The sequence below is a fragment of the Asterias amurensis genome, chromosome 5, assembly GCF_032118995.1.
Source record: "Asterias amurensis chromosome 5, ASM3211899v1".
Taxonomy (NCBI): Eukaryota; Metazoa; Echinodermata; class Asteroidea; order Forcipulatida; family Asteriidae; genus Asterias; species Asterias amurensis.
The window spans coordinates 15694626-15709538 of NC_092652.1; the positions used below are offsets into that span (position 1 = coordinate 15694626).

General features: G+C 38.3%; 1 protein-coding gene across 1 annotated transcript in view; it reads right to left on the minus strand.

Moving 5' to 3' along the window:
• The window catches only part of LOC139937353 (alkyldihydroxyacetonephosphate synthase, peroxisomal-like), a 33065-nt gene that overhangs the window by 11862 nt on the left and 6290 nt on the right, over positions 1-14913 (minus strand). Inside the window, exons 5-15 of the mRNA XM_071932457.1 lie at positions 12407-12527; positions 11646-11720; positions 10101-10172; positions 8964-9043; positions 8070-8150; positions 7569-7694; positions 5506-5559; positions 4829-5011; positions 3031-3082; positions 2190-2266; positions 1613-1675 (exon numbers count right to left, since the gene is read on the minus strand). Coding sequence (XP_071788558.1) covers positions 1613-1675; positions 2190-2266; positions 3031-3082; positions 4829-5011; positions 5506-5559; positions 7569-7694; positions 8070-8150; positions 8964-9043; positions 10101-10172; positions 11646-11720; positions 12407-12527 — 984 coding nt within the window. The remainder of the gene's footprint in view (positions 1-1612; positions 1676-2189; positions 2267-3030; positions 3083-4828; positions 5012-5505; positions 5560-7568; positions 7695-8069; positions 8151-8963; positions 9044-10100; positions 10173-11645; positions 11721-12406; positions 12528-14913) is intronic.

Below are 14913 nucleotides of genomic sequence, written 5' to 3' on the forward strand. Positions count from 1 at the left end.
AGCGATAAACTCTAATCTCGAGGCTGGATTATTTACTTCTCATCAAATATGACATTTCAGACAGAAATATTTCAAGGGATGTTTCCAATTATCATCATCTATAGATCGAGTAAGTTTTATGTAAATCTGTGATCTTCACGATTTTTGTTTCTTACCAATTCTGTAACGTTCCTTTAACTTACAAGTTCCTATGAAAATTCTCTGTCGAGACACTGTTTTTGTCATTCTAAATTACCCAGGGCCTGACTTCATTGCTCTAATTATTGCTGATTTCTATCAGTTTATGCTAACGATCACTATTCACTGCTTTACACTATTTTCCACATACTGTGCAAGGGCCAAACAGGGCCCCTGTCTTTATCTGCAAGGACAAAGACAGATACCTGCTACTCAGATCCAGTGGATACAATAATATCATTTGATAAATATGCGGTGACATGATCTTTCAATAGATGCCTTAAAAGTACACTCCTATCACGTGCGCCATAATATTTGACAGCATGGGAAATGAATGTATGTCAAAGGTGCACATGTACACAGTGACTGGAGGCCGGTCTGTGGCGCTATTCTCAAGCCTCGAAGTGTGACGTCAGATGTTTAGGCTATAGGGCGAGTTTCTGTGCTAGCTGTGTAAGCAAAGAATGCCCAGTATTTTGGTCTACGCTTGTGCATTATCAAAATTCCCTTCTAACCAGTGAAATAGGCTTGATGTAAGCTTGAAATTCCCTGCTGCTGTAAGCACTGATTCTTGGCTTACTATACGGAGAGCCATGCAATTAGGCAAAAAAAAAAATATATGTTGGATTGCCCGTTCACCCGATTTTGTGCTTGGGTCGGTCGGTCGTGATTATTATTATTATTTTTTTTGAGATGTCAAAGAATGCCCTGCCAAAACTGCATAAACATTTCATGAAAGATCTGTTTGTCAAACAAGCAAGGTATTTCAACTTATATCTCGCTCCAAGCACTCTTTTTGCGTCTTTATTTTGGCAAAATCCTTCAAAAACTATTTTGGAAAGTCATTTCATTCACCATTTTTTTCGTCCATTCAATAAACGAGCGATACCATATAAGGGCATTACTGGCAACAGCGCCCTGTGTTGTTCAATGGATTGTTAGACTGGTTCCTTGTGAAATTGTGACGTCGGATAAACCGGCGTGCGGTTTGATATGTGTGAGAGGGAAATCGATCTCCGTTGCGCTTCTGTGAAGGTTGAATACCACCACTGTGTTGCACCATTTGTTGCACTGGATAATTATTGTTGTCGACAGTAAGTAATCGGTCGAAAATAAATATTTGTGTCAAATCTGCCATTTTGTAAGCATAAAATATTCATGAAACCACAATTCTGAAGTGAAAAAAAAACAAACAAAAAAACGGGAAAAAAAGAAAAAAGAAAAACGCGACCAAGATTTTCCTCATTTTACGGTCGGTCGGGATAGGGCAATCCAACATATTTTTTTTTTAGGCCTTAGGCCAAGCACAGATCATTTTTTAGGGAATACAGTTGTATTGCTTGCTTTTGCCCCATTCAAGGGGAGTTATTTTTCACAAATATTTAACCCATTATTATAAAACTTAATGCAAACAATTTGATTAAAGAATCTGTACCTCTTTCGTTCCTTCAAAGAGTAGTGTAGCAACCACCATTACGTTAGGATCAAACCTCTTTAACTAAAAAGGAGAAACAAATTATATTTTAGTTAGTATGTAAATGTTTCAATCTGTTGAGATTTCAAAATCAACCATCTAAACGCACACAACCTCATGTGACAAGGGTGTCTTTTCTTTCATTTTTATCTCGCATCAACGACCAATTGAGCTCAAATTTTCACAGTTTTGTTATTTTGTGCATATGTTGGGATACACCAAGTGAGAAGACTGGTCTTTGACAATTACCAATAGTATCCACTGTCTTTAATCACTCCAGTTGAATGAGCACAACAACGATGGCTGCCTCACTATGTTTGTAGTTCTTCTCCGGGTTGGTTCAACTCAAACCAAGGTGAAACTACCCATTGTGAATTTTTATATCGAAAATGGCGTTTGTGTTCAGCCTTGAGCGCTTTTTGTGAGTACGCTTAATCAATGATAAAAAGAGGGGGTAATCAGCACAGTCAACAAAAGTCCCCTATAGAAAGGAAATAGATAATTTCGCAGACGCTTTTCACAATTTCATGCTCTGTACCTTAGTAACATAGACTTTCTTCAGGCTGTCCATCAGTGAAGTCCACATTGATGCTGCTGGCCCTTTCAGAGCTTGACCTGCCAAGCCAATCAAGAATTAAAAGTAAGCAATTATTAAAAAAGATTTGAGACATTGCATGGTGGGGTATCAATATATATTTGGTTTGCGATAAACACCATGTGTGTATATACTTGCCAGATAGAGTTTGTTCTTAGAGAACTGTCCTTCTTTATTCTGACTTATACCGCGGAGTAGATTTATCGAATGTTCGGGAGACTTCTAAGTTCTAAAAAAACTGTCCTGCTTTTTAACTTCTACCTGGGCAGAAGGTATAGAAAATTTGCTGGAACTACTACTTTAGCACTACCAAAGAGTTAGTTCTTGAATTGGTCTCAAAGTTTTGACTAGCTTGCTCTAGTCATCGTCAGGAGAAGCAATTATTCCCCTCAATAAAGAATGAATGTTTGGGTCCTGGTAGATAGATCGGAAGCTCTTGCTTTGCTACAGCTGTTTTCCTTTTGTGTGTAGGCGCCTTGATCGGGTTTTCTGTTAAAGGCAGTGGACACTATTGGTAATTGTCAAAGACTAGCCTTCACAGTTGGTGTATCTCAACATATGCAACAAATAACTAACCTGTGAAAACTTGAGCTCAATCGGTCATCAAAGTTGCGAGATAATAATGAAAGAAAAAAACACCATTGTCACACGAAGTTGAGTGCGTTTAGACGGTTGATTTCGAGACCTCAAATTCTAAATCTGAGGTCTCGAAATCAACTTTGTGAAAAAGTTTAGTGCTACAAAGTGCTTTACCAAGATGAGAATGAAAAGAGGAATGTCTCACCGAACTTGAACTGTTCATTGTCCATGAGTCGTATGGATGCTGGTGCACAACGCTGAGGGGTAAAACACAATCCTGTACAGTTAGAAATTAATAACCTGTCACTCAGCGATGCTCAAGGCTATTTAATATACAGTATTTTCCTGCAGAGCATGTGGGACTACGTTTGAATTATGAGACCTACTCCTTTTACATCACCATTAGCCTTTTTTAGGTATGGCGCCAGACACACAAGGCCTGAAGGCCACTTCAAGGTGTGGGCCACAATTATTTTTGTCCAGAGGCTGTTGCCACCTACTTCTAGGGCTAAAACAGTCCGTAGGCTTGGGTATCATCAGTCCGAAGCCTGGCTGGTAGAGCAGAAAGCAATACCTCCCCAATTTTACGTAGCAAGTGTCACGACCAGGACCCGAACCCACACCCTGCCGATCAAACAACAGAGCTTGAATCCGGTGCTCTCAACCGCTCGGCCATAACATGCCATGGTGGACACTATAGTAGTGCACTGTTCTGTTTGGGTGTATACAGACAAATTTACCCCAACCGAATAGTGTCATAGTATCGTGTCCGCCATATCTCAAAATGACTTGTGGCGCAATATGCTGCCAATCAACCAGGACCTCATCTCTTTTCACTAAGTGCACTGGCTCCTTTTATGTGCATTACACAACACACAGGATCACCGGCTTTATGTCCCATCCGAAGGACGAAGCATCATGGTTAGGTGTCTTGCTTAACGACACAGGTGTCATGACTCAAATCACTAATGGAGGACCATAGGACCATTCCAGGCATTACCAAGTTACAAGGAGCTTTTCTAAACTTTAAATAGAAAATAATTTGGACTTAAACAAAGAAAATTTGATTGGAGCATGATGATTGGAACCTGTGACCTTGCTTTACCAATTAAGCTATCTTGCCTTTGATGGCGGTCTCCCTATTTTGTCAATAAATTTGCTTGGGGGTGCCACTCAGCAGCCATTAAACTTTAAACTGCCGTATAGCCAGAGATCACACCCAAGTTTACAGCTTCTTGTCACCCCTGAACAAATGGACAAAATAGGTAGACCAACATCCGGGCCCAATTTCATAGGGCTGCTTAACAGTAAGCAAATTTCCAAGCTTACTGTCACAGAAAAATTTGCTAAGGCGCAGGCGTATTTCACAGGTTGGCAGAAAATTTAAGCAGCTATATTTCTTGTTCACCATGGATTTGCATTGTGGCGTCATTTATTTTCATGCAGTAAGCATCGAAAGGTTAGCATGCCATTTAGTGTGCTTTTGGTTAGCAACGCTAAGGAATGGACATCGTACAGTAATCCCAAAATTGCCACTAAGTAGCTCTATGGTAGCATGACAGCACGTTAATCAAATTGCTACAGGTTCTAATCCCCCTCTAGAAATTCTTTCTTTGTTCAACCCAAAATTATTCCCCATTCAGTTTCCCTAGTGGATTATGATAAATAAAGAAACATCATTTTAAAGGCTATAATGTATATAGATTTACGCTATACATGTACTTACACAGTTTGAAGATAATGAAAGGAGAAAGCTTTGCTTAAAAACGTACTTGATGAGGTGCCACGATTTTTGAGAAATAGAGGTTGAAAAATATCACAAAAATAATAATTGTCTCATTTTTAGCATGTAAAATGTATTAATACCATAACTGGTTAATACGCTTTACACGCTAAATCATTTTTGTCTCACAGAGACAAAAATTATTTGAATGATGTGTTTTACTCATTTCTCTTAGAGTACTCAAATTCTTTAAAAAGTCAAACATAGATGTCAACTCTACCTGTTTAGCAACTTCTCGCATGAACTCAACACCTTGATGGAATACAGGAAACACCACAGAGCCATACCGTCTGACTGGCGGTAGAGGGCGCACTCTGAGCGTGACCTCTGTCACGACACCAAGGGTGCCCTCTGACCCCAGTATAACATGATGTATATCTGGACCTGTGGACATTCTTGGAACCTGCAAAGAAAGCAAGGAAAATGTGACATTTATGAACAGTTTATATTTTGGAATGAGAGTTGTCAATTTGAATTGAAGTTTTGGGTTTACTTTATTGCAGAAAGTGAACGGCCAAATTACATTAAAAATTACCATACACACAAAAAAGTTTACATACAAAAATAGTTATATATAAAAATATACAGCAAGTTTATATAAAAAATATATCGCCATGGAGGCTATATCAAAATTTACAAAGAGTCATGAACAAACCACCATCAAAACACACACAAATTCACAAATGAATACAAATCTATCTTCCTTCTAGAAACAAATCTATCTTCCTTCTAGAAACAAAATATTACACGGGATAGAAATAACTCAAGCTATTGCTCTTTAAATGGAAATATTTTAATAGAATAAATGCATACTAACTCTGTCGGAAATACATGTAAATTCATAACATTAGTATGCTGAGCATGTTTCTACTTGTACTTATGTATATATTGTATTACCTGGCAATTCTTTTCAATGGTTCCTTGTGGTGTCACCATTTTCACATGCACAAGCTGAATAATAAGAATCAACAAATATTTATGATTACAGATACAATAAAGGCATGGCAAACAGATAACATAACATAGGGAAAACATGCTTCATTGTTGACTTTCATACACATGACCAAGATCTTAAGAATACACAACATTTATTACGCGCTTAATATGGTTGTTTCTAAGCGCAAATTCAGTATTTTCCTGCAAGGTATGTGGGACTACGTTTGAATTTTGTAATGGTTTACAAGTTGCTGTGTCGCAAAATGTTGCCAATCAAACCAGTAACACCGAGGTTAACCCTTCTCTTTGTGATAAGTACACTGGGTTCTTTTACGTCGCGTTACACAACACACGGGACCAGCAACTTTATGTCCTATCAGAAGGACGAAGCATCATGGTTAAGTATCTTGCTTAAGAATACATGCACGTGTAATGACTGGGTTTCGAACCCACACTCTGCTGATCAGAAACACCACAGCTTGAATTTGGTGCTCTTATACGCTCGGCCACAACACTTCAACTTTTAGAGCATAACTGTGTATTTAGCACCTTATAAGGGTTTACAAGGTGCTTCAGTGCATTTAGCAGAGCCAGGAACACCAGGGCGTACCCCTTCTCTTTGTGATAAGTACACTGGGTTCTTTTACGTCGCGTTACACAACACATGGGACCAGCGGCTTTATGTCCTATCAGAAAGACGAAGCATCATGGTTAAGTATCTTGCTTAAGAACACATGCACGTGTAATGACTGGGTTTCGAACCCACACTCTGCTGATCAGAAACACCACAGCTTGAATTTGGTGCTCTTATACGCTCGGCCACAACACTTCAACATTTAGAGCATAACTGTGTATTTAGCACCTTATAAGGGTTTACAAGGTGCTTCAGTGCATTTAGCAGAGCCAGGAACACCAGGGCGTACCCCTTCTCTTTGTGATAAGTACACTGGGTTCTTTTACGTCGCGTTACACAACACATGGGACCAGCGGCTTTATGTCCTATCAGAAGGACGAAGCATCATGGTTAAGTATCTTGCTTAAGAACACATGCACGTGTGATGACTGGGTTTCGAACCCACACTCTGCTGATCAGAAACACCACAGCTTGAATTTGGTGCTCTTATACGCTCGGCCACAACACTTCAACAATTACTTGGATGTGTTATGTTTGAGCTTCAGCACTTTAGAGCATAACTGTGCATGATATTTGCGCTGGGCCATGTGTATGCGCCTTTGTTGCACATCACATGACTGGTTCGCTTGACCAATACAAATACAGGATCTATAACAGTTTTTGGAAGCACATCATGGATTGGTTCTTGACAAAGAAATTCACAATCTATTACTGTCTTTGTAGCATACCACATGATTGGTTCTTGACCAATAAAAATTCACAATCTATAACGGTCTTTGTAGCATATCACATGACTGGTTCTCGACCAATAAAATTCACAATCTATTACGGTCTTTGTAGCATATCACATGATTGGTTCTTGACCAATAAAATTCACAATCTATTACGGTCTTTGTAGCATATCACGTGATCGGTTCTTGACCAATAAAAGTTCACAATCTATTACGGTCGTTTGTGGCACATCAATCCTGTGATTGGTTCTTGACAAAGAAATTCACTATCTTTTACGGTCTTTTGTTGCATATCACGTGATTAATTCTTGACCAATAAAAATACAGGATCTATTAGTCTTTTGTAGCATATCAAGTGACTGGTTCTTGACCAATAAAAGATCATTATCTATAATGGTTGTTTTTGGCACATCACATGATTGGTTCTTGACAAAGAAATTCACAATCTTTTATGGTCTTTTGAAGTATTTCAAGTGATTTCTTTTTTTTTACCATTAAAAATACAGAATCTATACTGTTTGTAAAACAAACATAATTTGGTTACTGAACTCATGTCATTTGAGCTGTGTCAATGACATGCAACTGCTTGGAGTCAATGCGAGGGACCCGACGAACAGGGCCAAGTGGGGGAGAGCCAACAAAGAACAGACTGAACTTACCATGTCCTCAATATTGCCGTAGACATTCTTCTTCATTCCAGATGCCCGTGTGGCGACCCATCCACCGAGGGAACTAAACTCCATAGAGTCTGGCTCATGGCCTGTGCACAGACCATAGTTACCAAGCTGTGGAATGGAAAATAATCAAATTGTATCATGACAAATGTAAGTCAACTGCACCAATAAATTATCTAAACACTTACAAATGGTCAGATATATCGGAAACTCAAATAGTATGCTCAAAATTAAGTAATTAATCCGATGCACAGTTGCCTTCTGCGCATTTTGAGACGCCCTTCTCCTCATTAAACCCAAGTCTCGACAATCCTGGGTGACAGGTCTTTTTCCTCAGCTGCGCCACGCATCTGGAACTCTCTACCCGTTAACCTTAGATCTTGTCTTTGTACCACAAAATTAAAATTTCTTCTCAAAACTAGTGCTAGGTATAAAAGAACTAGTTCAAATGATAAGTCACGTAATTGTCATATTCTTGCCACTTACCTCCTTCTCAAGGTCCAGTCCCATGATTCCAGCTTCTATGTGGGCCGTTAAGTTCTTCTCATCCACCCACAAAATACGTTTCTTTTCATTAAAGAAAAAGACAAATCAGACACAGACTATTCATTTTGGTTTTTACCCATACACCGAGTCCTGTGAAAAAATATCACAGGCATGTTACTCGGGTGGGATTCGAACCCACGACCCTTGCAATTCGAGAGCAGTGTCTTACCAACTAGGCTACCGAGGTTGCCTGGCAGCCAGAGGCAGTTCGAATCCTATGTTTACCGCAACGATATAATAGATGTTAAATTTGCATCGGGGATAGGACATTGGGGGGGGGGGACATTACATGACAAGAATCTTTGGTGACCCATATCAAATTAATGTTAGCCAAATGTCTGGCACCCTTGAACAAAGATCTAGCACACAACTTCGTGTGACAAGGGTGATTTTTCTTTCATTATTATCTCGCAACTTCAACGACAAATGGAGCTCAAATTTTCACAGTTTTTGTTTGTTTCATGCATATGTTGAGATACACCAAGTGAGAAGACTGGTATTTGACAGTTACCAATAGTTTCCAGTGTCTTCAACCATCCATCCTGATTGCATTTATATCAAGTAAGAGTAGGCAGCTTACAGAAGGTCGAAAGCTAGAATTGCTTCAAACCGTGGAAGATCTTCTCTTATCAGAAGAGGTTGATCAGCTGCCAACCCTAAACTGGGAGGAGCCCAGTTTAGCCAAACACCTGGAGGTGAGTTTGTAGGCGGCAATGGCAACTATTCAACGTGTGATTCATACTTCGGTATGCCCACAGATTAAGGTATAGTCCGTAAAGGATTCGGGCGGTTTTTCAAAATGGCCACAGGTTCACAACAACACGCATAACTTACCATTTGTGACATGTCTAATGATACAATCATGCGTTTCTCTTCGGCCGGACACTGAACCGACTTGGTCACATTTGTTCCACCTAAAAGAACAAGTATAGATTCATAGTGGGAGTGATCATTTCTAATTCTACAATTTTTCACTTTTTGTAATTATTAATTCTGGTGGTGAATCCAAAGATTCTCAGAAAAGAGAACTTAAAGGCATTGTACACGATTGGTAATTGTCAAAGACCAGTGTTCTCACTTGGTGTATCCCATCATAAGCATAAAATAACAAGCCTGTGAAAATTTGGGCTCAATTGGTGTTCTAAGTTGCGAGAAAATGATGAAAGAAAAAACACCCAAACACCCTTGATGGACGAATTTGTGTGCTTTCAGATAGGAATAAAAGACTTCTAGCTAGAAGTCTTTTATTATTTTAGTGAGAAATTACCTCTCTCTCAAAATCTATGTTAGTTCAGAGGGAGTCGTTTCCCACAATGTTTTATACTATCAACAGCTCCCCAATGCTCATTACCAAGTCAGTTTTTAAGTTAATATTTGTTTTCAACAATTACCAAACGTGTACCTTCCCTTTAATCACTGTACAAGCCATGAACCCCATAAAGAGAATACATTAACAACCCTGAGAAATTACTCCAGCAGGATTCGAACAGGGGACCTACAGGTAGAAAGCGAGGAAAGAAACCACTGGCAACCTGACCCCCTCATTGTATAATTCAATCAAGTTTTACTGCTTCTTCAAAGACTATGAAACCCGACACTTGTGTTTTGGGTATACACCCAGGGGTATAAATGGGTACCTGCAATGATAGGGGTTGATAATGTGTTTAAATACGCCTTTGGAGTGTCACGGCAGCTCAGGCTGTATACTCCTAAAGGAGCTGAGAAATGTGAAAGGGATGTTTTTATTTGACCAATGACCAGGGCACCAATGTAAAGCACATTGTTGTTTAACACTCTATAAGAACAAGTTATTATTATATTATTCAAGGAAAAGGTCCAAACTGACAGTTACTTATCTGACTTCATTTCAGGTTTTTATCAATATGCAAATATTATTGCATAGAGGTATCAAAATTCCGGTTTCTTGATGATTTTGTTGACGTGAAAAACATGAAAATAGTTTGTACAAACCTCCAAAAGGAATGACGCAGACATTGTGCTTGCAAGCTAACTCCACTATCTTTACTACACTGTCATGGCCAGCTGTCAAACACAAAGAAAGGCAAAACCAACATGATTAATATCACAATATTCTTGCATGTTGAAACTAGACAGCGAAGCTGCCATGGCGAGCTTTCGAATGCCGGATAGACCCAATGACTGACAGAAAAACCAATTATTTGATCAGCTGATGGTCAAAAGGGTGGAGACATTGACAAGTATGAAGTAATGACCATTCTAGGTTTACACTGTTTTAGCTCATTCAACTGGGATGGAACCAATGATAAACTCGTTTAAACGCATACTGCTAAAGCAGCTCGCCAAAAATCAACTGTCATTTGCTCTTAACCTACATCGTACCAGTGCACTGTTTGAAACTGTTTGCCTGTTTGCCCGTTTCAAAAATGTCAATAGTTCGGAATCAACTGAAATGAAACCACTCAAACTAATCTAATTATTTATTTTGTCATAAGGGTGTAGTTTATTTTGTCAAAATTAATTCCTGGAAAAACTTATACCCATTTTTTTATTTTTTAAGAGGTGTTTTTTTTCCCCACCCGTTGGCTGTGCCCTGCATGGGTTCCCAGCAAAGACCCATAAAAATGAACAGTGAAAACAACACTGAAGTACCGGTGCCTCAGAAGACCGGTCCAAGCTGTGCTGTAAACTACGTCATAACACGGACTGGATGAAAGTTGTGTAAGTTTGTTGCTATGCATTTTTTATTGTCTTTATTGGACCAAATCCATAGTGTGAGGTCACAATGCTGTTTTGATTCTTAGCCCATTAGTGGGTTTTCATGAAACTTTTGCCTATTATGAAACGAATGAAAATGTTGGTTTTTAGGGAAAATGTTTTATTGAGTTTTACTCAATTACATGTAGTTATTACAATCTCAACTACCTTTCCGTATCAAAAGAACAATAATTTCATTTAAGTTGATTTTAAATAAAATCAGTTAACATAAAAGAGTTCCTTAAGTCAAAATTCAATTTGTAAAAAAGGTCTATTGTTTTGGTCAGTTGTCTTGTCTGTAGTGATAATTCCAAATGTATTTTTATATTTAAAAGAAACAGTTTCTTTTTAACGTATTTTTAAAGGCAGTGGACACTATTGGTAATTACTCAAACCAATTATAGGCATAAAACCTTACTTGGTTCAAGTAATGGGGGAGAGGTTGATAGTTAAAAACATAGTGAGAAAAGGCTCCCTCTGAAGTGACGTAGTTTTCGAGAAAGAAGTCATTTTCTGAGAATTTGATTTCGAGGCCTCAGATTTAGAGTTTGAGGTCTCGAAATCAAGCATCATAAAGCACACAACTTCGTGTGACAAGGGTGTTTTTTTCTTTCATTATTATCGCGCAACGATCAATTATCTCAAATTTATTTTATTTTATGCATATGTTGAATTACACCAAGTGAGAAGACTGGTCTTTGACAATTACCAAACGTGTCCACTGTCTTTAAATGTAAAGCATTAAATTAAAATATAAATAAAAGATTGTAATGAACATACTTGGCCATAAGACTATATCAGGAACACGTTCAAAAGTGCCCTCTCGAAGTGCAAAAATCTCCTCTAATGTGTGACCTGTAAAAGAAAATTTATAAACAAAATTACATTACAATGATAAACTAAGGGAATCAAATGTGTGTTGAAGAGGTTTTCAACAAATGGTTTAATCCCAACGAGGCCTAGTTCTTGATAGTTTTACCGAGACGAATTCGAGGTAAATTATCAAGAACCAGGCCTCGACGGGTTTAAACCACTAGTTGAAAACCGATTCAACACACTTTGATTCCCATTCATAAATACCTTTTCGGTCAAAAAACATCAACACTTTTGGTCAAAAAGTTAAATAAATACAAAAATTAGGCAACGGTGCAGACTGGCGGTACCACAGGTTCTGTCTAAAGAGATCTAATCCCGCTCGTTAATTGGCCGTCCAGCTGGAGGTCTCCTATCTTTTTCCACTGGTCAGACAGGGGCTTTGTCAGGGTATTTTTTTGTTACTCTGCGGTTTTGCGGGTCGTTCAAGCTCCTCCTCTTCCTTCCTCCATGGTAACAAGTATAGATTTGGCAACCGGAACACCATGGACCAGGGACACAGAGTGAAAGTGAGCCAGGGTAACTGTGGGGTAAAAAAGGGTCCTGGGGCCTCCCTTGGGGCTGCATTCCACCGGGGATAAGAGCTATAGAGTATTATTACTCATTTGTCGTAGTCCAAAAGAACAGTTTACTTTGCAATGTTTGAGTTGAACAGAAATCATGATTACCATGGGCACGGAATAGTCTGTCCTGGGGATCGAATGAAAATGACACTCCAGCACGCTGAATAGCAGCAACAAAGTCTTCATTGCGTATCACATTAGGTATGTTCTCTGGACGTATTTCTTCCTAGTATTGAAAAACAAATCAAAATGTTTTAAAGAATTATTATATTATAAGAAGATTCATTTCAATAGAAGACAAATAATAGGATTCATTTGACAGCTGAATTGACTTGTGAAATGGTATAGACCCATTGCACAATGCGCAGCGCACCTATACATTCCCAGTTGTATGCCATTTTCAGAATCAAAATCGAGCACAAACATTCTTAGAAGATTTGACTACCAAAATGATGGAAATGGTAGACACAGATTGTTCATGAGGAAGTGGTCTACATAAATCAATAGATCCCTTACATTATAACATGAAATGGCGCTCAGTAATCTTTGCTTAGCATCTAGTTCTTGCAAAAGGATTGAAAGATTGACAAAAACAGACCAGGTATCAAATAATGAACCACAAGGGAATGTGAAATGATTTGGGGTTGAACATAAAACAAGTGAAGAGCGGGACTTGAACCAATGACCTCCAGATTAACATCGGTGCTCTTCTAACTGACCTGTCTAGCCCTATTTTTTCATAACTCTGTTCAGGGGTGTCAGTCAGAAGCAAAACAACTGTTAACTGTCACATAACCAGGGATCACACCCACATGTAACCAGGGGTCACACCCAATTTCAAATAAGTCTACGTGTTCATTCAAGGATTTGGGATTTTTTTGTAACACAACAAATTATGTCCACAGATTTACATTAAACTTACACAGTTTGAAGATAATTATAGTAGAAAGCTTCCCTGAAAATATTACTTGCTGAGCTGCTGTAGTTTTTGAGAAATGAGTAAAACAATGTCACAAAAATAATTTTTGTCTCAGATTTAGCACGTAAAACGTGTTTACCAGTTATGGTATAATTATTGCCAATTGGTAACTACGTTTTTACATGTTAAAATAATTTTAATTTCACTGAGACGAAAAGTACTTGCTTCTCTTGTTTTACTAATTTCTTAAAAACTACAGCACCTCAACAAGTAATATTTCAAGGGAAACTTTCTACTATCATTATCTTCAAACAGTATATTTAATGTAAATCTGTGGACATTGTGTTTTGTGTCCTACACAAATTACCCAGACCCTCTAACATTGGAACACATATTTGGGTGGTTTTAGGTAGACCTATTAAGACCTAAGCTAAAGTAGTAGTCCAGTCTAATTTCTAGACCATCCGCCCTGGTAATAGTTATAAAAGCAGGACAGTTCTTTTCAGAACTGAGAAGTCTCCCGAACCTCCGATTATCTACTCCTCGGCAGTAGAATAAGCAAGACAGTTCCCTAAGAACAACTCTACCTGGCAAGTAGATACACACATGGTGTTACCGCAAACCAAATATACATTGATACCCCACCATGCAATGCCTCAAATCCTATAGGTAGACCTACTCAACAAAAGTTAAAGCCATTGAAAAAACTGCTTACATGACAAATGCAAAGTGTCCCTCTATTTTTCTTTGAACTGTTTTGCAACACCAACTGTTTAAACCCATTAGATTGAAGTTATGAAATGTTGTCATCCTGAACGATCTTATAACCTGAAGTTAATCCGGTAAAATAAACTAATCACTTATCTTTTTATGCAATGTATAAATTACCAAACACTTAACACTTTGTATTGTGTAAGCACTTTTCTGGTAATATGGAAGTAAACAATGGATTTAATTGAATTAAATAACGTTGATTCTGTTTAATCTAATCATTATTTTTTTACAGTATTATCAACTCGCTGATAAATAAACTCTTAAGATACATCTAAAAAAAAACTAACTTATGAAGATTTAATCAAATTTTCATTCATGGCCTTGCTTCACCCAGGTTTTTTTTTGCTCTAAGCGGTTATAAGCAAGCAAAAAGGGTTCTTCAAGCCCCAATTTTCTTCTAAGCACAGTGTTTAAGCACAGCGCAAAGTGCAACATCATTGCAATACGCTGTTAGTGTGCAGCTAAAAAATAACTCTACAAACGTAGCCATTCAGTCTTGATTTTTGGGGTTGAACAAAGAATTGACTAGAGTGGGATTCGAACCAATGACCTCCGGATTAACGTGCCGGTGCTCTACCAACTGAGCTATCTAGCCCTATATTGGCGGTGTCCCTATTTTGCTGCCAGTCAGAAGCCATACAATTAACTGCCGTGATAGCTCAGTTGGTAGAGCACCGGCGCGTTCATCAAGAGGTCGTTGGTTAGAATCCCACTCTAGTCAATTCTTTGTTCAACCCCAAAAATCATTTCAAATTTTACCCAGTCAGTTTCCCTTGTAGTTTATATTGATATCATTCGATATTGACCTACATATATGATCATGATATACACCCTAACCCATCATCAGCCATTGAACATTTTAAAGCCATTGGACACTTTCGGAACAGATAAAAAATAAAAGAAATCACAGATTTACAAA